General features: G+C 49.8%; 2 protein-coding genes across 2 annotated transcripts in view; one reads left to right on the top strand and one right to left on the bottom strand.

Moving 5' to 3' along the window:
• The window catches only part of SGSM1 (small G protein signaling modulator 1), a 56,023-nt gene extending 36,938 nt beyond the window's left edge, over positions 1 to 19,085 (top strand). The window contains exons 15-24 of the mRNA XM_041003619.1: positions 1,078 to 1,206; positions 3,068 to 3,250; positions 4,366 to 4,434; positions 5,963 to 6,553; positions 9,502 to 9,626; positions 11,811 to 11,893; positions 13,131 to 13,240; positions 17,124 to 17,220; positions 18,191 to 18,358; positions 18,997 to 19,085. Of these exons, the coding sequence (XP_040859553.1) occupies positions 1,078 to 1,206; positions 3,068 to 3,250; positions 4,366 to 4,434; positions 5,963 to 6,553; positions 9,502 to 9,626; positions 11,811 to 11,893; positions 13,131 to 13,240; positions 17,124 to 17,220; positions 18,191 to 18,358; positions 18,997 to 19,085 (1,644 nt within the window). The remainder of the gene's footprint in view (positions 1 to 1,077; positions 1,207 to 3,067; positions 3,251 to 4,365; positions 4,435 to 5,962; positions 6,554 to 9,501; positions 9,627 to 11,810; positions 11,894 to 13,130; positions 13,241 to 17,123; positions 17,221 to 18,190; positions 18,359 to 18,996) is intronic.
• Positions 19,086 to 22,522: 3,437 nt separating this feature from the next.
• Positions 22,523 to 26,322, bottom strand: TMEM211 (transmembrane protein 211). The gene is made up of 3 exons (XM_041003937.1): positions 26,087 to 26,322; positions 24,595 to 24,733; positions 22,523 to 22,932 (listed from the first exon to the last, which is right to left on the bottom strand). Exons 1-3 carry the CDS (start codon positions 26,285 to 26,287, stop codon positions 22,670 to 22,672), a joined length of 603 nt encoding a protein of 200 aa, XP_040859871.1. The 5' UTR covers positions 26,288 to 26,322; the 3' UTR covers positions 22,523 to 22,669.
• Between the last annotated feature and the right edge of the window lie 769 nt (positions 26,323 to 27,091).

Here is a 27,091-nt window from a genome sequence, read left to right as displayed (position 1 = left end):
ATAGGGCTGCACTGCTGCTCAGAGAAGCTTTCCTGCAGTCTTGGTGTTTTCCTTAAGTACAGAAAGTCATATATCACATAACCACAGGGGTCCATTGTGAACTGTATCCCCAGCTAATTCACCCTTGTACTAACATCATAGAGAGTGTTTACGCAAATGCCGATGACTACACAATCATTGGGTGCTAAAACCATGTGGGACCACCATCACATATGGGGATATTTCAAGGAGGTTATTGAAAATGTGCATTTATCTTTTCATTCCATTTCCCAGGAAGTTCTCTTGCAATGGTAAGTGATGTGTGACTGTATAAGCAGTCAGGGCCTCATGGACTGATTGATTTTTGGATGACATACTTTCTGTTTGCTTCATAACCACTAGCATAATCCTCCACTGAATAAAGAGTTCAACAAGTAGAAAGACCGCCTGCCGTTGCGCAGGAGAATAGATGAGGGCTATAAAGTGTAATCAAGTCTCAAGACGTCAAGTTCACCCTGCGTCTTTCTGTACTGCCTATACTAAAGCGATTCTGCAATGCAGCAAACAAAGTGATAGAATTATCCCAGTGTGCACAGAAATTCTTAGTAGGTGAAGCTACAGCTGGAAACCTTCCTTTCGGAGTGGTTAACTTTGGGGAAATTTTTTTTAGAGTCAAGGTCAGTAACCACTAGATAATATCTCCTACTAGCTGCAATGTGAAAAACTGACTGAAAAACTAAATAGAAATGTTGATTATTACACTGGCCTACCTTTCTGTTTCAAAGGGAATTCACCCTAGACATGTTTGCATCCCTGTGCTCTGCACCTTGTGTCACGTGGGCTACATTGCATCCTGTCCCATAAATCACCATGGGGTGAGCCCAAGGAGAGATGCATGACTTGCCACAGTTGGCAAGTTGAGGAGGTTTTGCTCTTTCCTTTTCAGAGCATAATGAATGTCCACGGTAAATGCTTCTGGCTTTGTCACTCCTTGCAGACCCGCTGGGGACTGAGTGCACAGAGCAGGACTGCTGGACCGCAGGGTCCTCCCCTGCTGTTCCATTGACCCAACCCTGTGTTTCTTCTTGCCTTGCCCAGAGGTACGAAGAGCAGGAGCTGCTGCGCCTGATCTACTATGGGGGCATCCAACCAGCCATCCGCAAGGCCGTGTGGCCCTTCCTACTGGGCCACTACCAGTTCGGGATGACGGAAATTGAGAGGAAGGAGGTCAGTCACCTGCTGTGAGTGAGGGTGGCGGTGTCCTCAGCTACATAAGGAGCTGGATGCCGTGAAGCTGGGAGAGCTGTGGCTTCATGTCGGATGGCCACGGGGATCTCAGTGCCATCTATAGGTGGCTCAGGCACATACGGAAAGCCTTCAGTGAGCTGTGTGATTGCGAAATCAGGATGGATTTGCGTGCAGTTGTAGTGGAGAGATATTATATATCGTTTACTCGATTTTCCCCAAAGGTCACACCTTAACAAAAACTATAGTGTGATGTTACAACTGGATTATTGCATTGATATTGGTGCAATATACTGATCTGATTGAGGTTTCCTTGGGTACATATAATATCACTCATGGGCTATGCAAAATGATCAATTAGCTTGCCTTCTATTTGTTGAATTTGAAGTCCCCTCTGGTGTTGTGCTTATTGAATCAAACCAATTGATTTCATCTATCTTATCTGGTCCAAGGACTAGATGTTTCCCTCTGCCAAATAGTTCTTAATCATATGTGTGGTTTGTAAAAATTTTCGCCTGGACTAAATTGTGTGCTTTCATCTTCTGTAGTCTTTTTCAAATTAAATTTTTAAATTTCTGATGAGATTTAGTTTACCAGGTTTTTCAGAGAGTTACAGAGAGAGGGAAAGAGACAGAGCTTCTACCCACTGGCTCATTCCCTAGATGTCTGCAATAGCCAGGTCTAGTCCAGGAGACAGAACTTCATCCGGGTCTCCCATGTGGCCATCTTCCCGCTGCCCTCCCAGGCACACCATCAAGGAGCTGGGTCCAAAGTGAAGCAGCCAGGACTCGAACCAGCCCCCATATGGAAGCTGGTGTTGCAAGTTATCAGCTTACCCCATCAGACCATAATGTTGGCCCCTGTGTTTTTCATTTTACAAAATGTACTTTTGGGGCATGGCTTGATAGCCTTAGTGGCTAAATCCTTGCCTTATAACCACTAGATCCCATATGGGTGCTGGTTCGTGTCCCGGCTGCTTCACTTCCCATCCAGCTCCCTGCTTGTGGCCTGGGAAAGCAGTGGAGGACGGCCCAAAACCTTGGGAGGGACCCTGCACCCACAAGGGAGACCCGGAAGAAGCTCCTGACTCCTGAGTTTGGATGGGTTCAGCTCTGGGCATTGCAGCTATTTGGGGAGTGAACCAGCGGATGGAAGATCTTTCTCTCTTGTCTCTCCTTCTCTCTATAAATCTGCTTTTCTAATAAAAATTTAAAATCTTAAAAAAAACTTATAAGAACCAGAGAGGAGATGGAGGCTGGGTAGAGCAGCCCCCTCACCCCTTCACCTCCCATCAAAGAGCTGATTGTACCTGCTGCTCTAAAGGAATTGCTTTCCAGGCCAAGAAGGTGAGGCAGGGCTTGCTAGAAGCAGGGTCAGCAGGAGGAAAAGCCTGGAGGGGAGGCCACGAGGATACAAGGAGCTAGGCAGGAGGGCACAGGCTGTTAAGGTGGGTAGAGGCAGGGGCAGCAGGGAGAAGTGAGGCTGCTGAGAGGTACTTGAGGAGGAGGGGCTGGCCTGGGACTAGCAGGACACTGGGAGGAAGGAGGATGGTGAGGGGTCCTGGCAGCCAAGGATGGCAGTGGGAGTTGAGAGGTTGCAGGATTTGTGGGAATGTTAGGGAAGTGCATAGGAGGGCACCACTCAGGCCCCTCCCCCAGCTGCCCTGAGTGCCCACAGTACAAAGTGCCTGTGCCCATTGCTTTCTCTCCACACAGCAGGCGCTGTCAGCATGGTGGGGGATAGCTGAGGGGTGGGGTTTGGGTCAGAGATGCTATCTTCCAGCGGGGCTGGCTGGACCCAGAGGTCCTGGCACCCCGGGTGACCTCGACATATGTCCCTGCAGGTGGATGAGCAGATCCATGCCTGCTATGCACAAACTATGTCTGAGTGGTTGGGCTGTGAGGCCATCGTGCGGCAGAGGGAGCGGGAGTCCCACGCGGCTGCCCTGGCCAAATGCTCATCGGGGGCCAGCCTGGACAGCCACCTGCACCGGATGATGCACCGGGACTCCACCATCAGCAACGAGGTGACGGGCAGCTGGCTCAGGGGATCTGGGTGGATGGGGGTGAAGGCCAGGCCTGCTCCATCAGCCAAGGCATGGTAAGGGCTGGCTGTCAGGATCCCTGGGACAGCGTCGCTCCTAGCCTAGTTGGTTTTCTGAGGAAGGGATAACTTGGGGATCAGACCCTGGCTCCAACTTGAGCCACACTCTTTGAAGATCCAGGAGTGTCTTTGCTTCTGAACCTCAGTGTCTCTGTCAATACAATGGGTGTAATCATGCATCTAGATGAGATTTGTATGTAGCACAGGTAAGATCTGAAGCAGCAAATGGCATGGGATCTCATGTCCATGGATTCAACAAATGGTTATTGAGTAGTTATTGACACTGCTAGGTGTCAAGCGTGTCCTTGAAATGTCCAGAATGTTCCATCAGTCAAGGTAGATGTGCCTGCTCTCCCAGAACTTCTGGATTATTAACAACCTTAAGCAGGAGCTCAGCTCCAAGTTAAATCTCTTCCTTGAGCTTGGCTGGTGGGGCTCACTTTGATGGCAGCTGTCAGTGACCCATCAGTGAAAAAGTTTTTATTGCTCTTCAGTGGGCTTTCTCACCTGTTTGCTGTCATTTACTCCTGCTTCATCTGCTGCATCTGCCCAGCAGGCCAACCTGGCCATGTTCTTGTGGTGAGGGCATATGCTAAGAGCAGAAATACCCCAGCACTAAGCCTCTGCTGCGTCAAGTGAGTTGGAAGTCCTGGACCAAAGAGAGCCTCTCAGTCAAACCTGGTGTCAGAGTGAGCAGAGACAGGGCAGGAGGGAGTGGGACCAGAACCAAGTTACAGGTGCAAGCGGGTGGGTGGAACTAGACTATCAGCCAGCAGTCTTCAATACAGAGCAGTTTGAAATGGGGCACTGTGAGGTGGGATTGGAAGCCCAGAGGGCAAAGTGAGGAGATTCAGGGGAGCAGAGTGGAGTTCCCCTTCTCTCTCCCCACAGATTAGAAGCACAGTCTTTGAGTGGGGACTTGTCCAGGGTGGCAGTAGAACTGGAGCCAGACTCCCCGGCTCGCAGCCCAGTAGCCTCTCAGGAGCCAGGCCAGCCTACAGCCTCACCGCCTCTCCCTCTTGCCCTTCTCTCCCACAGTCATCCCAGAGCTGCAGTTCCGGCCGCCAGAACATCCGCCTGCAGAGCGACTCCAGCAGCAGCACCCAGGTGACCTGCCCAGGGGCCACCCCCCCACCCAGCCATGCCCCTCCCTCCCAGCTGGTAGATGTCTGTCATCAACCAATTGCTTTCTGGGTTGTGTTCTAGCTTTTTTCTATGAACCTTGAGACTGGATTGTTGTTGTTGTTTAGCGACTCCTGTAATACAGCTGTCCCTTGTTATCCACAGGGGATTGGTTCCAGAACCCTCCCAAGGCTACCAAAGATGAAGCTCGTGTCTGTTGTGCAAAATGGTGCAGGCATTTGCCTGTAACCTGTGCACTAACTTCCATGGGCTTTAGTTTATATAAAATGAAGGCCACATAAATGGTTCCTGGATGGTGTTGTTTAGGGAATAATGACAGGAAAAAAATAACTCTGGGTGTGTGTAGTACAAACTCATTCCCCTGGATATTTTTTAATCTGCAATTGGGTGAGTCTATGGATGTGACTATAGTGGATAAGAAATCTGTTCTCCCTGTAAAAAAAAAAAATAAGAGGTTGCAGAGAAAATTAAATTCTGCTTTGATCCTCTAACCCCAGCCTGCCCTCCCTGACACAGGAATAATATCTAGCAGGGGTTGGTGCTTTTAGAATTTCTTCATAAATACTGTTATAATTATTGTTGGGCAGCTCCCCCATCTTATTAGGGATAAACTCAGTCTCCTTCAATATTAAAGAAAAACGCAGAGAATGTGCATAGAATCCTTTTATGAGCAAAGAGGAAATATTAGCTGGTGTATCGTTATGCAACTAAGAAAATAGTGGTGATAATTAGAACAATTACCAAGGCAGGAAGGAGAAAGAAAGAAGCTACTTTTCTCAGAATTTGTCTTATTTTCTCATTTTAACTTTGGAATCAAGAATCTCTATTATATATTATAGCTATTAAATGTATACATATATATATATTCATAATTGAAGTCAATAGGATAAAAAAGAAATTTTAAAATAGAAGCTCATGAAATTAATCCTAAATCAAGTTGGTAATATCATTACACCGAAGAGGAATCTTCTAAGAGACTTGGGGCACAGGCTTGTGTCTGTGATAAGACGTGATTTAAGGACACAGGGAGCTGCAATTGAATCTTTCAAATGTACTCAAGATAATTTTTTCTTATATTTTTTTATATATCTAACCACTTTTGCAAATTGAACCATATTTAGCAACTACATGACCATGGTATGCTTTTTTTTCCCAGTCCCTTCCTTATGTTAACTTGTGTTTTTTCTACTTGAAAGAATTACATTCATGTGGTGTAAGTGTGTACAATAAAAAGGCTATGCTCTCATCTCAGGTCCCCAGCCTACCTTCCTCAGTACCCACTTCAGTCCTTTTGTTGTTTCATTCTGGATTATTCTACGCGTGCATGGACTCAGAGAGGACTCTTGTTCGCTTCTACTTGCCCTGTCTCACTCTTCTCTGAGGAACGCAGCAGGTTCCATGTTTAAACTGACCAGTGGCTGTTGGATACTTAGTTTGCTATCCTAAGCAGTATAAACATCCTAGTCCGTTGTCCTTGTGCACTTGTCTGCAGGTGTTTGAGTCAGTGGATGAGGTGGAGCAAGTGGAGGTAGAAGGCAGGTTGGAGGAGAAACAGCCCAAGATCCCCAATGGGAACGTGGTCAACGGCACTTGTTCCCCGGACTCTGGTCATCCTTCTTCCCACAACTTCTCCTCTGGCCTCTCGGAGCACTCGGAGCCCAGCCTGAGCACAGAGGACAGTGTCTTGGATGCCCAGAGGAATGTTCTCCCAGCACTCCGCCCTGGGGACAGCAGCATGGATGACGGACAGAGCAGCGAGGCCACCACTTCCCGGGACGAGGCCCCCCGCGAGGAGTTGGCTGTGCAGGACAGCCTGGAGAGCGACCTCCTGGCCAACGAGAGCATGGACGAGTTCATGTCCATCTCTGGCAGCATAGACGTGGCCCTGCCTGACAAGGATGGTGCCATGATAGAGAGCTGGCAGGTCAGCGAGGCGGAGAAGCACAGCCGGGCAGACAGTGAGGACAACCTGTCCGAGGAGCCCGAGATGGAAAGTCTTTTTCCTGCCCTGGCCTCGCTGGCCGTGGCCACTTCTGCCAACAGTGAAGCGTCCCCTGTGTCATCCAGTGGCGTCACCTACTCTGTAAGTCACCTAGGCTCTCTCTCCTCCTCTCTGTTGTGTTAGCTGCAGGGGACGGGGTGGCTGGAGGGCAGGGACTGGGCCACCAATTTCAGTGGTACAATGCAATCCAAGAATGAGACTCCTGGTACATAGCATTTTCTCCACCAACAAGGACCCACTTGGGAGAGAGGATGATAGTGGTTGAGCATCCCTAATCTAAAACTCTGAGACCAGAAATGCTCCAAAATCCTCAACATGATAAATGCCAGCATGCTGCCCCAAGTAGAGACTCCCACACCTGATCTCATGGGATCGGTCACTTTTACAGCAGGTGCTCTAAGGGTGTTGCATGATATTGCCTCACCTTTATGTAGAAGATGTACACAAGGCATAGAAGAATTTCAAGTATAGACTTGGGTCTATCCCCCAACTGGGCCATTGCGTAAATATACAAATAGACCACCCCAAATAATTCCATACATGTCTGTCCTTAAGCATTTGGGATAATGGCTGGAAGAGTCCAAGAATGTGACCTTGATGTGAACAGTCCTGGGGTAAAATCTCAGTTTCACTGAATCCCTTTGTGTTTCTGGATGCTGGCTTCTCTGTGCAGAACTTTCCTGCCTGAGTTGCCCACAGAATTCACAAGGCCACGTCCTGTGCAGCTGGCACGGGGGGAAGCACTTGAGGGAAAGTGGCCTTGACTGTGTTGACTCAGGTGCAATGTCTGTCAAGTGTTCAAGTTCACTTACTTGCTGCAAAATTCAAATCCAAGACACTCTTCTGGGTCTCCCATGATCCAAGTATTTAGATCCAGACCCATCAAATCCAAGGTGAAAAGAGGGATCTTTGGAATCAGGTCCTACGCATCCATCTTCTTGATAAGGACTCGTTATTTTCTATCAAAGAGATCCAAGCCCGAGGTTTGAGGAGTTCAGACATGGAGATAAGGCTTCATGCAGAACCCAGAAGGTCCCTTCTCTCCCATCCCTCCCCTGAAACACTCAGACTTGGGTTTACTTTCTGTCAAGAGATGAGTCAGTTGTGACCTCTGTGTTGCTAACACACCTGCAGCACAGCTTTTCAGTCTTGTTTTTAGTTATCTGTTAACTCCCTGGAGTGGAAGAGAAGGCTTTAGCTTCCAATTCTTCCTCCATTGCAAACCCTTGCCAAGCAAGTGACATTGTCCCATTCCCATCCTTGCAGTATACTCATAGAATCTTTGGGGTAGATGCCTGTTCAGTGTATGCCTGGCTATAGTGTGTGAGTCATGTCTTTGGCAGTGTTTATTGTTTCTTAGCAAAAAAAAAAACAAAACAAAACATTCTCCTCCCTAGGTGTGTTTTCATTTTTGTGTCTCTTCCTTTTTTAGAAGTTTTAAATTTATTTTTAAAAAATTTATTTTTAAATTTATATTTGAAAGGTACACACACACACACACACACACACACACACACACACACACAGGTGTTTCCTCCATTGGTTCATTCCCCAATGCCCACAGAAGCCAGGGCTGAGCCAGACTGAAGCCAAGAGCCAGGAACTCCATCCGGGTCTCCCAAAGGAGTGGCAAGTATCCATCTATTTGAGCCTTTGCCTGTTGCTTCCCGGGGTGTGCGTGAGCCAGACGTTGTATCAGGAGCACTCTGATCCGGGGCATCCCATGTAGCAGCTTCATTGCTATGTGGACCAGACACCTGCCCTCATGTTACGTGCCCTGGGTTTGCTGTAGGTTTATCATCAGCTTACCCACACCCAAGAGTTCTTGGCCAGTTTCCTTCGGTTAATAATTTATTTGAGATGGAGAGATCCTCTACACAGTGTTCATTCTCTCAGTGCCTGTAAGAACCAGGGACTAAGCCAGGCCAAAGCACAGAGCCTTGGAACTCCATCTGGGTCTCCCATGAGGGTGGCAGGGACTGGACTGCTTGAACAAATCTTTGGGCCCAGTGCAGTTCCTAGCCCCTGGCTGGGCCTCACACACACACTTAGCTGCTGTGGCTGTTGGGGGAGTGAACCAGCAGATGAAAGATTTCCCTTCTTCCCCCTGTCTCCTCCCCTCCTTATCTCTCTTCTTCTCTCCCTCTCTCCTGGTTTCTCCTGTGTCCATCTCTCCCTCCTTCCCTCTTCTTTTCAAATAAATAAATCTTTTTTTAAAAAAAGTGATTTGGTAGCTTCTCCCAAGGTTAAAAGGGAGCTTCTCTGTTTTCTTACCTCTCTAGATTAATATCTGGTCCTTAAATATTCCTTATCCCCTTTTTTTCTTGGGCTGTATCATAGAACTGTCTCATCACAGTTGTTGGCTAAGGTGTCTAGTCTAATGCATTACCACAACTGGAATTCTCTTCTTTCTCCTTGTTCAGTGTTCATGAAAGAGGACTGGCTCCTTTTTTTTTTATTAATTATTGTTATTTTTATGATTTTTACATAGTTGATTAGAGTGATGACAGTCAAGGGCTGCTGGAAGGTGGGTGAAATCACCATTTTCACAGTCTTTTTTTCCTTCCTGTATCTGAGTGGAAGGAGGAAGAAAAGGGGAGAAGCCACACCCAGCGTGCCAACCATCTCAGGGTCCCTGATGTGAGGCATGCTCTGAGGGTCCTGCGCAAGAGGTTTTGATAGTTCAACAGTTCTGAATTACTGGACTGGCTCCATTTTTAGTTCTGAGACTCAGTTTCCTTATTTTTAAAATGGGAATGTTAGTTGTATTCTCTTCATGGGAGTGTCTCATTTTCTAAAGGAATAAGCAAGATTTTCCATCATAGATGGATGGCAAAAGAGGCTTTGCTAGGAAACATAGAGGAAGCCTGGAAATGAGCGAACAGTGAACACTCTTCCGAGTGGCAGGTGCTCATGTCAGTGAAAGCAGAAGGGGCTGGGAGGGACAGAGAGGCATTCTACTTCCCAGTGGGAGAATTCAGTGGGATCTTTCTCTTCTTTTCCTCATCCCCTGCTGCTGGGGGCTACAGCCAGAACTGCTGGACCTGTACACGGTGAACCTGCACCGCATTGAGAAGGACGTGCAGAGATGCGATCGCAACTACTGGTACTTCACGCCCGCCAACCTGGAGAAGCTGCGCAACGTCATGTGCAGGTGGCTGGGGTCGGGCACGGCCTCTGGAGAGAAGGAGGAAGAGGTCAAAGGGCATAGGGGTGGCAAGGCAGGGGCTGCTGGGAGCCTGGCCATAACTGCTTTCTGTCTCTGCAGTTGGCATGATGCCCACCTGGTATCATATCTCAGTCTACCCCACAATTAATAACAATGGCATCGGACATTTAGTAAGCACTTGCTGTATACCAGACGCCTCCCTGAGCATGTACTATCATCTCATTGTCCGCAAACAACCCTATGAGGTAACTGCCATCCCCTTTTGTGGGTGAGGCTGTGGAGGTCCAGATGGGACCCCCCCAAACACACACTGCTCAAAACTCCCCAGCTCAACAGAGGCTGAGCCAGCAGGAGCTCATGACCTTGTCTCTTTGGCTGTCCATCCATTGGTTCACTTTCCAAATGACCATAATGGCCAGGCCTAGGAGGCTGAATCTCCATCCGGGTCTCCCACCTGGGTGGCCGGAGTCCAAACACTCGAGCCATCAGATACTGTCCTTCCACATGCAGTGGCAGAAAGTTAACTTGGAAGTGAAGCAGCCAGGATTCAAACTAGCCTTCTGATATAGAATGCAAGCTGCACCTTAACCCACTGTGTTAGGACCCTAGTCCCAATTTCTTTTTAATCCAAGATTAATTGGTGTATTGGTGTTTTCTAAAATATGGAAGTAACCTCCGTTTGGGGCTGATGGCAGTGGTGTAACACATTAATCCTCTGCCTGCAGTGCTGGCATCCTGTATGAGTGCTAGTTCAAGTCCTGGTTACTCCACTTCTGAGCCAGCTCCCTGCTTATGGCTTGGGAACGCAGCAGAGGATGGGCCAAGTCCTTGGGCCCTTTCCCCCACATGGGAGTCTCAGAAGAAACTCCTGGACCCTGGCTTGAGATTGGCTCAGCTCTGGTTGTTGTGGGCATGTGGGGGAGTCAACTAGTGCATGGTAGATACTGCTCTGTCTCTCCTTCTCTCTCTGTGAATCTTTAATTTTACAAATTAAAGTAAATCCTTGAAGAAAAAAGTAGCTCCTGCTTATGAAGGCTCTAAACCAATTTAGGAAATCAGAAAATCATGATACAGAAGGATGAAGTTCTCTTTCCATGGCCACTCAGCAGTGTCACTGACACAGAACTAGTGAGTGACTGCTGACAGTTTAGTAAATATCCCCTAAAGTCATATGGATATCTTAATCCAATAACCAATTGATTGTGTATTATATAATATATTGCATAACATATGTATTTTTTTTATTAAAAGATTCACTTGTTTTTCTTGAAAGACTAAATTACAGAGAGAAAATGGGACAAAGAAAGCTGGTGGTGTGACAAAATTAAGGAAAACCGAGGCCAGTTCCTGGCTCCTGGCTTTGGTTCAGCTCAGCTGTAGACATTGCAGCCATTTGGGAAGTGAACCAGAAGATCTTCATCTCTCTGTCTCTCCCCTTGCTCCTCTCTCCCTCCTTTTTTCTCTCTGTAACTGTTTCAAGTAAAAATAACTAAGTCTTAAAAATTGAGGAAAACTGAAGATCCCATTTAGCGTAGAGGGTTAAGATCACATACCTTCAAGTAAGGCCTCCTGGGTTCCCACGCTGCTTCTGTAAGGTATACAGTTCTGGGCATGTCATTGATCTCTTGCAGCCTCAGTCTCCTCATCTGTGCAATGGGACACTGATGCAACTTATGGGATTACTTTGAAAATTAAAAGACGCAATGCATGTCTTGTGGGCCAAATGCTCATTAGATACAAGTTGTCACGAATCAAGGGGCAGATCAGAATGTCACAGGGACCTGCCAGGCTAGAGACAGACGTGATGTGTGCTATGTTTGTACAAAGTACTTCCATGTGAATAGAGAAAAAGCTGTCCTACTAAGTCACATGTGAGACAGTGAAGGTGATGTGTGGGGCGCCAAGCATACCATGTTGAACCTCATCACATCAGGTGGCTGAGAACCTGGGGAGTTCTCGGGGCCTGGAAGTGGAGTCTGTGAACTGTGCTTCTGAAAGATCGACCTGATGGCTGCCTCTCCCATGGCTGCTTGCAGGGAGTGAAGCTGAGGCTGGGGGTGCAAGCAGGAGGTTGAGGGAGTAGTCTGGGTGGGGAATGGGGGAGCAGATGTGGGGCTGGGGAGGGGGAGGGTTGTGGGTGCCATCTCTGAGTCCTTTGTTCTCTCGCAGCTACATCTGGCAGCACATTGAGATCGGCTACGTGCAGGGCATGTGTGACCTCCTGGCCCCACTGCTGGTCATCCTGGATGACGGTGAGTGTGCGGCCTGCCTCTCCACTAGGGGGCAGGGTAGTTCCTGGGTCAGGACGGGTGCTTGGAATACCCACCTGTGAACAGCCTAGTGAAATCAGAATTCCTGTGTTCCACAGTGCCCAACATGAACGCCCTGCCAGGCCTTTGTCAGGCAAACATCAGCCAAGGAGGGAGTGATTTCTACTCACTGTGGGAGCCCGGGCCTCCCATAAGGGTGCTGGCCTGCATGGCGCCCTCACGCCAACACCAGACAAAGACATTGCAAGAAAACTTATAGACCTGTGTCCTCTGTGAAAGTAAATGTGAAAATCTTCACCAAAATACCAACATACAGACACCAACTAGATATATAAAGGTCTTACCCCTGGCCATGGGGGATTTATCCTGAGAAAGCAAAGGTGATTTCATGTAACAAAAACATCAGGATGGTTTACCATGTGAAAAAAAAAAAAATCAGGAGTAAAACCATACAGTCATATCAATTGATCACCCCATCATCTGGTTCACTCCCAAATGGCCAGAATGAGCAGGACTGAGCCAGGCGGAAGCCCAAGATCTGACATTCCATCTGGGTCTGGGTCTTCCATGTGGGTGACAGGAGTCCAAGGACATAGGCAATCTTCTGTCACCTTCCCAGGTGGATTATCCAGGAACTGGACTGGAAGTAGAACACCTAGGATGTGAAACAATACATAGTGGCTTACCCTCCTGTACCACCATCCCTGTATAGATTTATATTTAAGATTTTCATTTTATCTGAAAGGGAGTCCAAGACAGGGGGAGAGATCTTTTATCTACTGCTCCACTCCCCACATGCTCACACAATCAGGGCTCGGCCAGGTCAAAACCAGGAACCCAGAACTCGACCTGGGTGTCCTGCATGGGTGACAGGAGACTCAAGTCCTTGAGCCGTCAGTCCCCTGACATCTTCCAGGGTGTATGTTAGCAAGAAGCTGGGGCACAAGCAGAGGAGCCAGGACTTGAACCGGCACTCTGATGGGGGATGCAGGCTCCCAAGTGGAACCTTGACTGTTGAGCCAGATGCCTGCGAGGCCAGGAGGGACCTTTAAAAAGGAACAACTTGTGTAACGTTGGTTTCCTGAGTCAGCACCACTGAAAAGACTTGTGTGGCCGACTAGCGCCCCCTGGCGATGCAGTACCCTTGGCCCTCCACTGCCCTGGTGCTGGGCAGTGATCTGACCTCGGGCATGACCCTCTGACTGTGCTGCTTTCACAGAGGCCCTGGCCTTCAGCTGCTTCACAGAGCTCATGAAAAGAATGAACCAGAACTTCCCACACGGAGGCGCCATGGACACACACTTTGCCAACATGAGGTCGCTGATCCAGGTACACGCCTGCCTTCAGTTCTGCTTTGGAGTGCAGTGGGAGGCAGTACGTAGAGCTTGGTCATGAAAAACAAGCGTGGTGTGGAGGCAGTCTGCCTGGGAATCCTGTTCCTGCTGTTTGCTAGCTGTGTAACTTTGGCCTTGGGTCTTGTTTCTTCATCTAGAAAATGGGCCATTTTCTCTTTCGTATGATTCCCAGTAAATGTCTACAGTTACTGTGGCCTGCCAGTGCCTCTCAGAGTATATTAGCTCTCTAGATTTCAAAAAATGTTTTTATGCTTGTTTATTTGTTTTGAAAGGCAGAGAGAGAGAGAGAGAGAATGAGGGAGTGTATTATCTTCTGTCTGTTGGTTCACTCTCCCAAATGGCTACAATAGCCAGAGCTGGGCCAGAAGGAAGTCAAGAACCAGGAATTTCTTTTGGGTCTGCCACATGAGTGCAGGACCCTAAGCATGTGGTCCAGACTCCACTGCTTTTTCAGGTGCATTAGCAGAACGTTGGATGAGAAGCCAAGCAACTGGGATTCATACTGGTACTCCAATATGGGATGCAAGTGATGGATGTACCCACCATGCCACAACGCCAGGCCTTGACCTGATGCTAGCGCAATAGCATCCCTAGGAGTTAATATTTCTGCCTCTCCAGGGAAGTGAAACGCTCACCACTTTGAGTGGAAGGAATGGAAATATATTAACCCGGGGATATGTTACTATCTGCGCACAGCAACGGAGCTATAGTAGTCATCAAGTTAGCTCTGTTAAAAAATAGATATGGAATCTTTTGGGTGGAGTAAAAACTAATGTAAAATATAGAACGATGTAACCAACGCCCATGTGTCTGTTACTGTCTGCTCATGAAATGAAACATTAACCACAGATTTCCAGCCTTCTTGTCTGCCTCCCGTGGTTGCATTTCCTCCACTTTTACCTTCTTAGTAGTAATTGCTTTCCAGAATTTGAGGTATATCATTACAATGCATTAAGAAGCCTTTATTACATAAAAGAGAGATCTTTAAAATGTTCGTGGAAAGAGCATATGGAAAAATTACACACAATTTTCAAAGATGTTTGCACCAAAGTAAATCTTTTAATTTTAGTTTCCCATGAGCCTTTAATTACCCATGTGCATATGTCCCTGAAAACATATCATTTGACTTCTCCAGCTCCCCTACTTGACAGAAATAGTTTCCAAAAGTCTGAATTCCCCTGCAGCTTGTCTTGATCCTTGGTCCCACATCAGGGTTTGTAATCTCATCCATTCCTCCACTGTGTGGTATCTCATTTGCATCTGCTGATGAATATTTATGTCATATCCATTTGGGTTTAGTTAGTTTTGCTCCAGGGGGATTAGAGTTCCTTGTTTTTGTGCTTTTTTTTTTTTTTCTAGTTTTATTTTGTTTTGGTTTTTGGCCTTCACAAACCGTGCTGTGCTGAAATTCACATGCACAGCTTCTCATGTGTACATGAAGTGACATAGCTGGACCAGAGAATGCGAGCAGTTTCAGGTCATTTGACGTGGCAGGATCAACTGTGTCATTGTCGCATTGAACCCTGTGCTTAATTGCGGTGTCCAGAAGCTCTTCAGGAGGTTTGTGGGCAAGTGGTATTGAAGGTTCAACTTATTTCGGTGCAAAGAATTTTGAAATCCATGCATACAAGAGATTGCCAGAAAGTTTTGCTTGTTAGGGAAAAACTATGTGGAATCTACTTTTTTTTTTTTTGCACTAAAATAAGCATATATTTTTCATCCTCCATGACCTTTTCTAAAAGATAGAGAGAGAGAGAGTCTGTTCACTGGTTCCCCGCCCCCCACAAATGGCAAAAGGCTGCAGTGGATGGGTCTGGGCCAGCTAAAACCAGAAACCTAGCACTCCATTTGGGTCTGCCCTATGGGATCATCTTATGCTGCTTTCCCTGGTGCATTAGCGGGGAGCTGGACCAGAAGTGGAGCAGTAGTACTGGTGTGGTGGCACAGCCCATGGGCTACCACGCCAGCATCCCATGTGGGCACCACTTCGAGTCCTGGCTATTTCACTTCTTGCTAATTCCCTGTTAATGCCCTGGAAAAGTAGTTGGAAATGGCTCAAGTGCTTGGAATCCTGTCATCCACATGGGAGAGCCAGATGATGCTTCCGGCTCCTGGCTTCAGCCTGGCTTAGCCATGGCCATTGTGGCTATCTGGAGGGTGAACCAGCAGAAGAAAGATTCCCTCTCTCTTTCTCCCTTTGTCTCTGTAATTCACTTTCACATAAATGGATAAATTTTAGGGGGGAAAAAAAGGAAGTGGAGCAGCCAGGACTCAAAGCAGCACTCGGTGTCTTAGGTATTGGCTTAACCTGCTGTGCCACAATGCTGGCTCCTCCTTAAACTTTTGAAATCTCCTTCGAGGGGCCCAGTGTGATGATCTAGTGGTTAGATCCTTGCCTTGCATGCACTGGGAACCTATATGGGTGCTGGTTCATAGCCTGGCTGCTCCACTTCCCATCCAGCTCCCTGCTTGTGGCCTGGAAAGGCAGTGGAAGATGGCCCAGAGCCTTGGGACCCTGTGCCCACATGGGAAACCCGGAAGAGGCTCCTGGCTCCTGGCTTTGGATCAGCTCAGCTCTGGCTGTTGCAGCCACATAAGGAGTGAACCAATGGACAGAATTTTCTCTCTATATCTCTTTCTCTATATATACCTGCGTTTCCAGTAAAAAATAAAACACGTCTTTAAAAAAGAAGAAGAAGAAGAAGAAACCCCCTCGGTTAGTGGTTTTCAGCAAACTCCATTCTTACTGCATCAATGCCACACTTCATTTTTGCCAATCTCTTAGATCTGACTGGCGCATCCCATTGTGACTTTGTGTTTTATTAAAAAAATATGACTGAATGGCTTGCTTTCTTTCTTATCTTTTCTTATAGCTTACTTAGGTTGGTTTCCCCCTGTATTGCCTGTTCATATGTTTTACCCATTGCAAGTGCTCATTTTCCACAGTTAGAATCAGGCAGTACACATCTTGCCTTTCTTTGTGTGTGTCCTAAGACCTGCTTTCTTCCCACCTGCCACCTGCCAGTGTAGTAAGTGATAGTTGTCGCTGCTGCTTGTTTTCACAACAATTCTAACGAGATAGCATTCAGGCAGTGTAGCATTTTGCAAATTGAGTCATCTGCGAGTTGTGCAATCATCACTGATTTCACAATATTTTCATTGCCCCCCACAAACGCAGCTCTGTACCCTTGAGCAGACACTTCCCCATCCCTCCTCTGCCCTCAGCCCTTGGAAACTGGGCTCTGTAGGTTTGGCTTCTTTCACCCTCCCGTGTTTCTAAGGCAAATCTGCATTATCACATGTACATATCAAAGCTTGATTAACTTATATTGCCCAGTAATATTCTGTTCTGTGGATATGCCAGCTTTGTGTGTCCGTTCCTCTCTGGGTAGACAGTCTGGTTGTTTCCCGCTGTCAGCTGTTAGGGACAGTGCCACAGAGCACGTTTGTGCAGTCTTCTCATGCTTCCATTTCTCTTGGAGTGGATGTGTGTGTGGTGCTGCTGAGTCAGGTGAGAACTCTGTGTTTAAGTCTTTGAGAGGCTGCACCACTGTTTCCCACAGCAGGTGCATGATGATCCATCTTCAGGAGCAGTGAATGAGGGCTCCAGTTGCTCTAAATCTTCACCAACACTTGCTACTGTCGGCTTTGATTTTAACCATCCTAGTGTGTGTAAAAAGGTATCTGGAGGCTCTGATTTGCCCAGCAAATAATACTGATGGCCATCTGTACAGAGATAGGCATTTGTGCCCTCTGCTCAGTTTTTCTCACTCACTCTGGGGGCTCAGGCATTGGGGTGTCCTTACTATGGCAACCTTCTCCCAGGCAGTGGATGCCCCGTTTCTTTCCTCTGACAGATCCTGGACTCTGAGCTGTTTGAGCTGATGCACCAGAATGGGGACTACACTCACTTCTACTTCTGCTACCGCTGGTTCCTCCTGGACTTCAAGCGAGGTACAGAATTCACAAGGAGGCTTTTTGCTTGTCTCTTTGTCACAGATCCTCGGGGGAGAAGCTACTGAAGAGCTGAGGCTGAGGTTGTGTTGGGTCAAAGACAAGAGATAAATCTAACACATGTATACCTATTGGGTGCAAACTCAGTGCACCTGCCTCATCTTGCACCAACACTACACAGCACGTGCTATTAAGATACCCATTTTACAGATGAGGGAAATAATTAGACAATAACTGGATTCAGAGCCAAGAATAGAAGTAGAGCCAGGACCAAGCTCATCTTCTCCACTTCCACAGCCCAGTTCCCTTGCATTCTAGTAAGCTACTTGCCGGAGGCCAAGAATTCCAGTGACCTCGAGAGGGATGGTTTATGTGTTTCAACAATGATTTAGAAGTGATGTGTACCACAGCACCTTGCCTTTGTGTGCATCTGATCGATGTTTATGACACGTAAAGTGTCTGGAGGCAGTCATTCAGTGTGGCGCACCAGGCTGCTACTCCTTCACAGCAGTCAGCATCACTCGCTTCACCCCACTACATGAGAAAAACAGCCAGCTCCAGTGCTCCCTACTGATCAGGGATGGAGCTGGGGTACAAACTACGTTGATTGGGCTGGAGGCAGGGACAGGGCAGGTGCAGAGGCACGTCACTCAAACCCCCACATGCTCAGTACCTCCATCTGCAGTTGTCAGACCCAGAGGGACCCTAACCCCCACTAGTGGGGTAAATTGGGGCTTCTGCAGCCCAATGGCTGAGTCTACATCTCTTGCCACCTGGCCTGAGCTATGTCTACTGCACCAGGGCGGTGGAAGCCTGGGATGGTCCCAGAGGGATTTCTACAAGCGGGGGGGGGGGGGGGTGAGAGGGGAGCAGCCCCGGGAACCTCACCCCTGACTCTCTCCATTCATCCGTCCGTCTGTCTGTCCCTCTCTGTTTCTCTCACCACCCCTCTTCAACCTGCCACCCTTAGAACTGGTCTATGATGACGTCTTCTCGGTCTGGGAGACCATCTGGGCAGCCAAGCATGTGTCATCTGCCCACTATGTGCTGTTCATCGCACTGGCCCTGGTGGAAGTCTACCGGGATATCATCCTGGAGAACAACATGGACTTCACGGACATCATCAAGTTCTTTAATGGTACCATACAGCCGGGATCCCATCTCAGGGGTATGGGCTTCTGGGGGATCCCGTCCTGGGCTCTTGAGAGGGCCGAGCCTTTGCTCTGACCTAGGATGCTGTTATTTAGCTAGAGTTTTGACATGCTGCAGCACAACAGGAGCCCTGTGGCTTCACTTAAAACAAACAAAAAATTTTTTTCAATTTATTATTTAAAAGGGAGAACTGGAGAGAGAGAGGTCTTCCATCTGCTGGTTCACTCCCCAGATGGCTGCAATGGCTGGGGCTGGGCCAGGCTGGAGCCAAAAGCCCTGTCCTGGTCTCCCATGTGAATGGTAGGGACTCAGCCCCTTCTGCTTTTCCAGGTGCTTTAGCAGGGGATGGGATCGGAAACAGAGCAGTGGGGACTTGAACCAGTGCCCCTGTGGAAGGGTGGAAGGTGTGTCTGCACCTCTTGAACTGGCAGCATCTCAGTTGAACTCCCGAATAGCCTTCTGCAGTGGCACAATGGAGACATTGGGGGCTGGATTTCACGTCCCCCCCATCCCCAGCCACTCCCAGGATCTCTCCTTCCAGAGCCGTCCTGTGATGGGAGGGCCTTGGGGATGGGACATCTCTGAAAGAGAAGACTCACTGGCTTTTGTCTTGGGCTCTTCCAGAAATGGCCGAGCGACACAATGCCAAGCAGGTTCTGAAGCTGGCCCGGGACCTTGTGTACAAGGTGCAGACGCTGATCGAGAACAAGTGAGCAGCCCTCGCCAGGAGACATCAGCCAAGCTGCCACCCGCCTGCCCGTCCCTCTGCCCACGTATCCTCCCAGCTGAAAGCCACTCTGGGAGTGGGAGCAGGGTCCCGGTGTCCATCCACAAGCAAGGACGTCTGTGCCCAGGGAAACCACCTTGACTTTGGCCGCTGCACAGGTGGTGGCCAAGGGGTGTCCCCTTGGGTTCAGCCTTACGTTTTCCTATTTGACCAAAGATGGCCAAGTCTGCAGGTTCTCCCATGTGGGAGCTAGAGATTGTTGGTGGATAAGGACGGGGAGTGCTTCTTCATTCCTGATCCTCTTCCCTGCCTCCCCATTCCTTACCCTCCACTTGGCAGATGACCCCTGGGGAGAGAAGGTTCTGGGGACTAGTCCAGGAGCTATGCCTGGGCTCCCACCTGCTAGGAAAGAGGCCTCTGAGCAGAAGTTCTCTGAGATGGCTGGACAGTTAGCTGAGGGTGGGGTCTTGGCAACCTGGCCAAGGGTCAGCTTGGTAAAGGGGGTCTGCCCTGCGCATTGCGGGACATTGTGTGGCACCCCTGGCTTGTTACCCAGGAAGCATGGCGCTGGTGGCACTGTCCCATCACGCCTACTTTCAAGGATGACAGCTCATACATGGTCACTTGTGCCCTGCCGTGCAAACTGTCTCCACTTGAGAACTGTCGTAGAGAAGGGGCCACTAGTGGGACCTACTCCCTGACTCTCTCGCTGATGCCCTGAGGCCCGAGGCCTCACCCCGTTTCCTGAAGACCCTGTCTTCACTCAGAGTTGTATTCGCTCAATCCCACCTGTCCCCAGAAGTGGAGCTGCTTCCTGTCTTCTGGTCAGAAAAGCAGCTCCCTCTAAGTGCCATGGGGCCCTGGGAAGAAGGATTGGTAGGTGTGGAACGGCCCCTGACTCCTCAGGGTCCTGCTCAGAGCACCGCAGGGTAGGACAGAGCTACAGCCATCTCCCCAGGGGGACCTCATTCACCTCTCCTCCCACGGATTGGGTCTGGGGTCCCTGAGGCCTGGAGAGGTGTCATTGGTGAATGCCTCTGGATCCGGAGGCTGGCTTTCTTCTAAGTGTCCTTGCTCACTCAGGCTCAGGGGGAGGGGAGAATCTTGGCCAGGATAGTAGGTGTTGTGTGTTTGCTTTGGGAAATATTTGTGGGTGAACTGGGGCCAGACCTGGGGAAAGGTCTCAGAATGGCTCACTGTATGTCCACAGGTAGACCCCAGATGGGTTAGGGCAGCACCTGCCCACAGGAGGAACTGTCTACAAGCTCTGCCCTCCTGAGGGTGCCCCTGGAATGGAATAGGAATGGAGGGAGGAGGGAGGCAATGAGAACCACGGAGGAAGGCTCTTCCCAGCGATGCCACCCCCACATAGCTCGGGAATAACAGCCAGCATTTTTGGAGGGGGCCACATCTCCTCACATGCCATGAAAAGGCTTCTAGCCCTTGGCCTGTACCCACATTTGCACTTGAGTGGGGCGGGATGGACAGAGGTCCTTACTGGCCCTTGGTTCTGCAGAGAACTCTGTGGGAGATTGAAAGCCTTCCCCAGTCTCAGCTGGGACACCCCCATCCGCACCGGCTTCCCCCTTACCAAAACAGGAAACAACAGCAACATTGTGGGGACCATCACAGTCCCCTCCCCAACCTGGTCCCTCAGCATCCCAAGACTGGTTGCAAATGTTCAAAAGGCCCCTCTGCAGAAAAGTATATTTTGTCACTCAGCCATCTCCTCCCACCCCGCACCGCCCCCCCCCCCCACCACCAGAGGATGCTATTTTAGCAAACCCAGGTCACAGATCTCCCTGAGGCATATTTATTTTTGTAACAGACTAGTTGCGAAGTACAGCGCCCCATCTCTCCTCTGCCTTCTCTCTCTCTGAGCGTTCCAGAGAGCATCATCCGTGGTTGTGATGTGGACGCGGCATAGCTCCTGCTGATCCGGCTGGCCGTGTGGTTGAGATCCCTGTCCGCCCCGTGTGTCTCTGTGTCCTGGAGTGGGAGTGAGTGGAGTCTGCCTGTGGAGTGTTCTCTCTCGTTGTCAGTGTTGTCCGTGTATCTCGTGTTTACTGAAGATTTGTGTCTGCATATGAGGAAAATATATATGAACGGAGAAACCCATGAATCTATGTCATGCTTGTTCTGGGGCATTTTTTTTTTAAAACCACCACAGGATGCATGGGCCAACGGTCTGGGTTTTGTTTTTGCTTTTAAGGATTTACATGTTTATATATTTGAAAGGAACAGTGACACAGACAAAGAAATCTTCCATCTGCTGGTTTACTCTCCAAATGGCCACAATAGCCAGGGCTGGGCCAGGTCAAGGCCAGGAGCCAGGAGCTTTACCTGGCTCTTACATGTGGGTGTCGGAGCACCCAAGTGTTAGGCTCATCTTCTGCTGTCTTCTTGGGTGCATTAGCAGGGAGCTGGATTGGAAGTGGAGCAGCTGGGACTTGAACTGGAGCTTGGATATGGGATGCTAATGTCAAAGGCAGTAGTTTCACCTGTTGCACCACAATGCCGGGTCCTCAGAGCCTGACTTATAAAGAAGGAGGTTGCGGGCCCGACATGGTGGCCAAGCGGCTAAAGTCCTCGCCTTGAATGTGCTGGGATCCCATATTGGTGCCGATTCTAATCCCAGCAGCTCCACTTCCCAACCAGCTCCCTGCTTGTGGCCTGGGAAAGAAGAGGAAGTGAGCTGGCCAGCCAGTACTTCCAGGCTCTGGGACCAGCACCTTCCCCTACTGTATGTGAGGCAAGATAGATCCTTACCTCCCCACCCTCCACTCTGGCACAAGATCTCGTCCCTCACAGTGAGTCACTGAATATCTGATGGAAAAATGAGTAACTAAAATTCTAAAGGCAGGGGAGAGGAAGAACATGCAAACATTCCCTAGTATTCATGAAGAGACGTACCGTCTGCACACCAGCTATGTATTCAGAATTGTCTCAGGCACTTTTTAAAAAAGATCTAGTTATTTTTATTTGAAAAGCAAAGAGAAAGGAGGAGGCAGAGATCATTCATCTGCTGGCTCACTCCCCAAATCGCCACAACGGCCAGAACTGAGCTGACCTGAGCCCAGGAGCCCCTTCTGGAGTCTCCCACGCAGGTGCAGAGGCCCAAGGACTTGAGTCATCCTCCACTGCTCTCCCAAGCCGTAAGCAGGGAGCTGGATCAGACTTGGAGCAGCGGGACATGAATCAGCGCCCATCACGGGTGGAGGCTTAGCCGGCCACACTACAACACCAGCCCTGGCACTTTTCTTAGTACATTTAATCCCCCCGCCCACCATCCTCTGATGACACAGATAGTTGATGTTGATTGAGCATTATATGTCAGGCATGATTCAATGTGCTCTATGTACAGAAATGTCTCCGATGAACTCTCCCAACAGCCCTATGAGGTAGGCACCTTTCACCTTCCAGGTTATGAAAGAAAAAGAAATGTGTCCCAAGAAGGGAAGCAACTCTCGTGAGGTCACACAGCAAGGAAGAGGTGATGGCAGTGGGGATGGACGTGGCTGTGTGGTGATCTCATGTAACGTGGGCTCGTCCTGCTCTTCTGGGGGATTTTCATGTGTTCATTTCTGGCATAAGGACGATTCTCTCTGAGTCTCTGGAGAAGACAATGACCCTTCCCTGGACCGTGGTCTTTTGGGGCCATCTCATCATGGGCAGAAGGCTGGAGAGGACTGCGTTGAGGATCGCTGTCACATAGCCCCAGCCCAGCTGGCACTTCCCTGCGTAGTAGAGGGAGGAGGTCTCGCAGGCTTCCTTGGCAAACGGGGAGGCCAGGCTGATGGGGAAAACCAGCAGGCCCAGAATGGTGCTGGCTGCTGGAAACAGACCATCCGTTTGTCAGTTTAGGAACATGGGGCTCACCTTCTTCCCAGGAGTCATCTACCTCTCCATCCCTTCCTCCCTCTCCACCCATCTATCCATCTCCCCACTCAGCCATCTGCCCCTCCCACTCACCCATCCTTTCTCCAACCATCCAGTTCACCTTTTTCCCCCAATGTCCTTCCATTCACTTATCCAGCAGTTCACCCATCCACATATCCACTTAACTCATTCATCCTTTCACCTGCCCATTGCTCCATGCTTGCGTTCATTCATCAGAATTGTCAGAGGCAGATACAGTCATGAGAAAGAAAATCAGAGTCCAATGGGATGCCACCTCCTACCCTTTAGAACAATTACTGCTAAACAAAATGAACCTGCAAATAAATGTTGGGAAGGATGTGGAGAAACTGGAGGTCTGGGCACCACTGGGAGAGTGACCAGAGGACATACCCACACATACATGCTCCCTGTCACGTCCTGTGATGCCCTGCACTGCCCTGGGGACTCTGCCAGGAAGAAGAACCACTACCAACTGCAAGCCCTTGACCTTGAACCTCTAGGACTATGCGCTGAAGAAACCTCTCTTCTTTGTAAGATGACCCAGTTTCAGATCCTTCGCTATAGTAACACAAACTGGACAAAGAAATGCTGGATGGACCAATGAGAATCAACCCTCCCTCAGCGAGATGTGTGCAAGCCAGCCAGCCAGAACAGGGGCTGTGTTTTCACCCAATGATCCTGCAGCTATCTTGGGGCACCTGTTAGGCGTGCAGCACCATACCACAGGTGGGCAATCTCAAGGTCATGCACATGGCCTCACCTATGGCGAGCCATGTTGTAGTGCATGGAGGAGGCCAGTGACGCAGGGACTGGATGAGAAGTCTCAGGTGTATGACCTCATGCTGTGAAATACACAAACCCAAGGCAGAGAATGGAGATGTTAGGGAGAGGGGACTGCAGGCAGGGAGAGAGAGATGACGCATGTGAGCCACTACCACCAGCCAGCCCAGGGGCCTGGGCACACCGATGTGGCAGGGCAGGGAGAACAGGTGCCAGGCAAGGGAGTGGGGCTGGGGTCGGGTGCAGCCTCTGACGCCACAGTAAGGAGTTTAGATTTTCCTCTGAGTGTGACAGGAAGCCACTGGAGGATGGATAAGCCAGTGGTGGCAGCGATGGCTTAGCACAGTAATCCAGGGGAGAGGTGGTGGAGAGTTCACTGGATGACAGCTGCGATCAGCAGCTGGGCTAAGCATCCAGAGGCCATGTGTGACTTAGAGAGGGGCAGCCTGGCAATGCACAGCTTTGCGAGCAGAGCGTGGGCTGGATGTTGGCTCTCAGCTCTTATCCTGACACCTTTGCGCAGTGTACAACCTCCCCAATTGAGCATGGTGATCCCAATAAAGATGCCACAAAGGGAACAGATGAGAAAGAAGCAAAGAGGGACAGACTGTGGGAGTGGGCTGGCAAAGGGCAGGGGTGCATGGCATTAAAATGCCATCTCTCCTTCCCCTCAACTTGTGCCTTGCTGAAGGAACACTATTTATCTCTAAGATCTTGACCCAGGAAGCCAGACTCGACTCATAGACTCATTCGTGCCTTCCTTCATTCACTGCATACATCTGCCCAGAGAATTGCTAGGTTGCCAGTGGATTTACCTGCCGCTGCCTGCACTCCTGGCATGGGGCCACCGCCCCTTCTGTGGCACAGCCCCTTGGGAGCAAGGGCCCAGGACAGGAGGAGAAGGGCATTGAAGGCCAACAGGAGCCAGCCTCCAAGGAGCATCACGACCGAGACCTGCCGGGAAGACAGCAGGGGAGGAGCTGGGATGGGGGTAGGTCCACGGTCCCTCTGCTGGACAGCTACAGCCCCTCCTGCATCCCCCACCATGGTGCCATTGCCAGGGGGAGGCAAACAGAAGGCCAGGAAATGAGCCATTTGCCCGAGGACACACAACTACTACCAGGTTAGAGCCAGAATTCAGCTCCAGGGCCCCTGAGCCCCCTGAGCACTGTATCCCACCTTTATGAAGCCCTGTCACCTGTCAGAGTCACCCGGAGAGGTGCCTGCTGGGCGCTGCTGGGTGCTGCCGGGCACTGTGACAGCATTCTGGAGAAGTTCAGGCTTGTCTGTGTACTTCCCTCCACGCCCCAACACCCTGCTCAACCCCGCCACTTTAGCTACCATGTGAGCAGCCAGCACTTGAAAAAAAAAATACTTATCTGGAAAACAGAGATGGAGAGAGAAACTCCGAATGTTGGTCCACTCTCCAAAATGCCTACAAGAGCCTAGGCTGAGCCAAGGAGAAGCCAAGAGCCAGGAGCTCCTTCCAGGCCCACCTTGTGTGTGGTAGACTCAGTGATTGGACCTGCTAGGTGCATCAGCAAAATGCTAGAATGGGAAACGAGACAGACTCGAATCCCTAGTTTCTCGGTAAGGGAGGAGAGTGTCCCAGGTGGTGTGTTAACTGTGGCCTCAAACACTCATCCCTCTGAAGTTCAGTTCTAAAGGGTTCTATCGTCTTCCTGAGAGGTGCTGGACTGGCGGGAGGGTGCTCCTTATTCATTGTCTTCCTTGTGGATTTTAATGATGTTCGTTGTTATATGCCCTTTAACACCTCAGCTCTCAGTTTCACACCCAGCATGCTGGGAGGCTGGCCACGTAAGCATGTTCAGGTTGTTCACTGCACAGCTGCAGGAGACGCCCTTAGGGAGGTCTAGGAGCTGGAGTCACCGGATTTGCTCAATAGTTACAAGACGTGACCAGCAGAGGGCGGTGTAGCGCAATGAGGAAGGGGCACCTTTTTTTTTTTTTTTTTTTTAATTCCACGAAGGTGCAATTAAGGGCTTGCAGGTGTTGTTGGCATCCCAGGCATTTGCAAAAGAAAAAAAAAAAAATCCCAGGCAGGCAGACCTCACCCCTCACCTGGAGAGTAAACGTCTCTGAGGAGGGGTCAGGGGAAGCTCAGAACTTGGCAGGTCTGCAGAGTTCCGCAGGTGTTCCTGAGCGGCCGGTAAGTATAAGAACTTCTTACGGAGACCAGTGCTGGGCTCCTGGCACTGGAACTCCCCGGCGGGGGGCGAGCAAAGGCCCCCCAGTGCCCATTCTGCAGAGCCAACCAGTCCTGTGCCCAGGGAGCCCAAGTCTTACCTTCCAGGCAAAGTCAGGAATATCCTGCAGGGACCCAAAAGTCTCACAGCTCTGGTTCCAGCTGTCGTCCTGAGGTGAGGAGCAGTAGGTGAGGATGCCAAAGGAGAAACTGGGGGTCTGCAGCCATGCCGGGGAGACAAGGCTGAGAGCGGAGATGCAGGTCAGGGTGAGCCCCAGAGCTGCCCACACGCTGCCCACCATGAGGACGTGCCAGCACCCTAGGGGTCAAGGGCAGGGTTAAGTGGTAGAGACTGGCAAAGCAGAGAAGCAGAGGCAGGCAGAGGTGCTCCGCAACCCGGAGTGTGCTCCTGTGGCCTGAGCCCAGGGCAGTGGCCACTTCCGCCAGGCTCTGCTCGGAGCAGTGGGAGGGGCAGGGCACCTTGTCCTGTCTCACGAGTTCAGGACGCAGAAGTCCCAAGTTCTAGAATAAATATTAGCACTTCAACAGAGCCAGCTTTGCTGCCCACTCCTCTGTCCGTTCTTGGTCCATGCTTCATGCCCTCAGCCCAACAAGCCCTCTCTGTCCCAAAGCAGGTGCTTCTATCCAAAGGCTGTGCTTCTGGCAGTCGCCCTGCCTGTGAACTAACTGTCCCCAGACAGCAAAGCATCCAAACTGCCTGATGCTCACACCTTGGCTGGAGAGGGCTTCTTGCAAAATGAGGAGTGAGGTGTGTGAGTGCTTCTCATTTAAGCCAATGGTATTAGTTTTTGTAAAGATGTGTTTATTTTTATTAGAAAGTCAGATATACGGAGAGGAGAAGAGACAGAGAGGAAGATCTTTTGTCAGCTGATTCACTCTCCAAGTGACCACAAGGGCCTGTGCTGAGCCGATCCAAAGGCAGGAGCCAGGAGCTTCCTGCGGGTCTCCCATACAGGTGCGGGTTCCCTCCCAAGGCTTTGGGCTGTCCTCTACTGCTTTCCCAAGCCACAGGCAGAGAACTGGATGGGAAGTGGAGCAGCCGGGATATGAACCAATCCTATATGGTATCCTGGAGCGTGCAAGGA

The sequence above is a fragment of the Ochotona curzoniae genome, unplaced genomic scaffold, assembly GCF_017591425.1.
Source record: "Ochotona curzoniae isolate NIBS_2020 unplaced genomic scaffold, NIBS_Ocur_1.0 scaffold_274, whole genome shotgun sequence".
Lineage (NCBI taxonomy): Eukaryota > Metazoa > Chordata > Mammalia > Lagomorpha > Ochotonidae > Ochotona > Ochotona curzoniae.
This window is presented reverse-complemented; position numbering and strand designations above follow the sequence as displayed.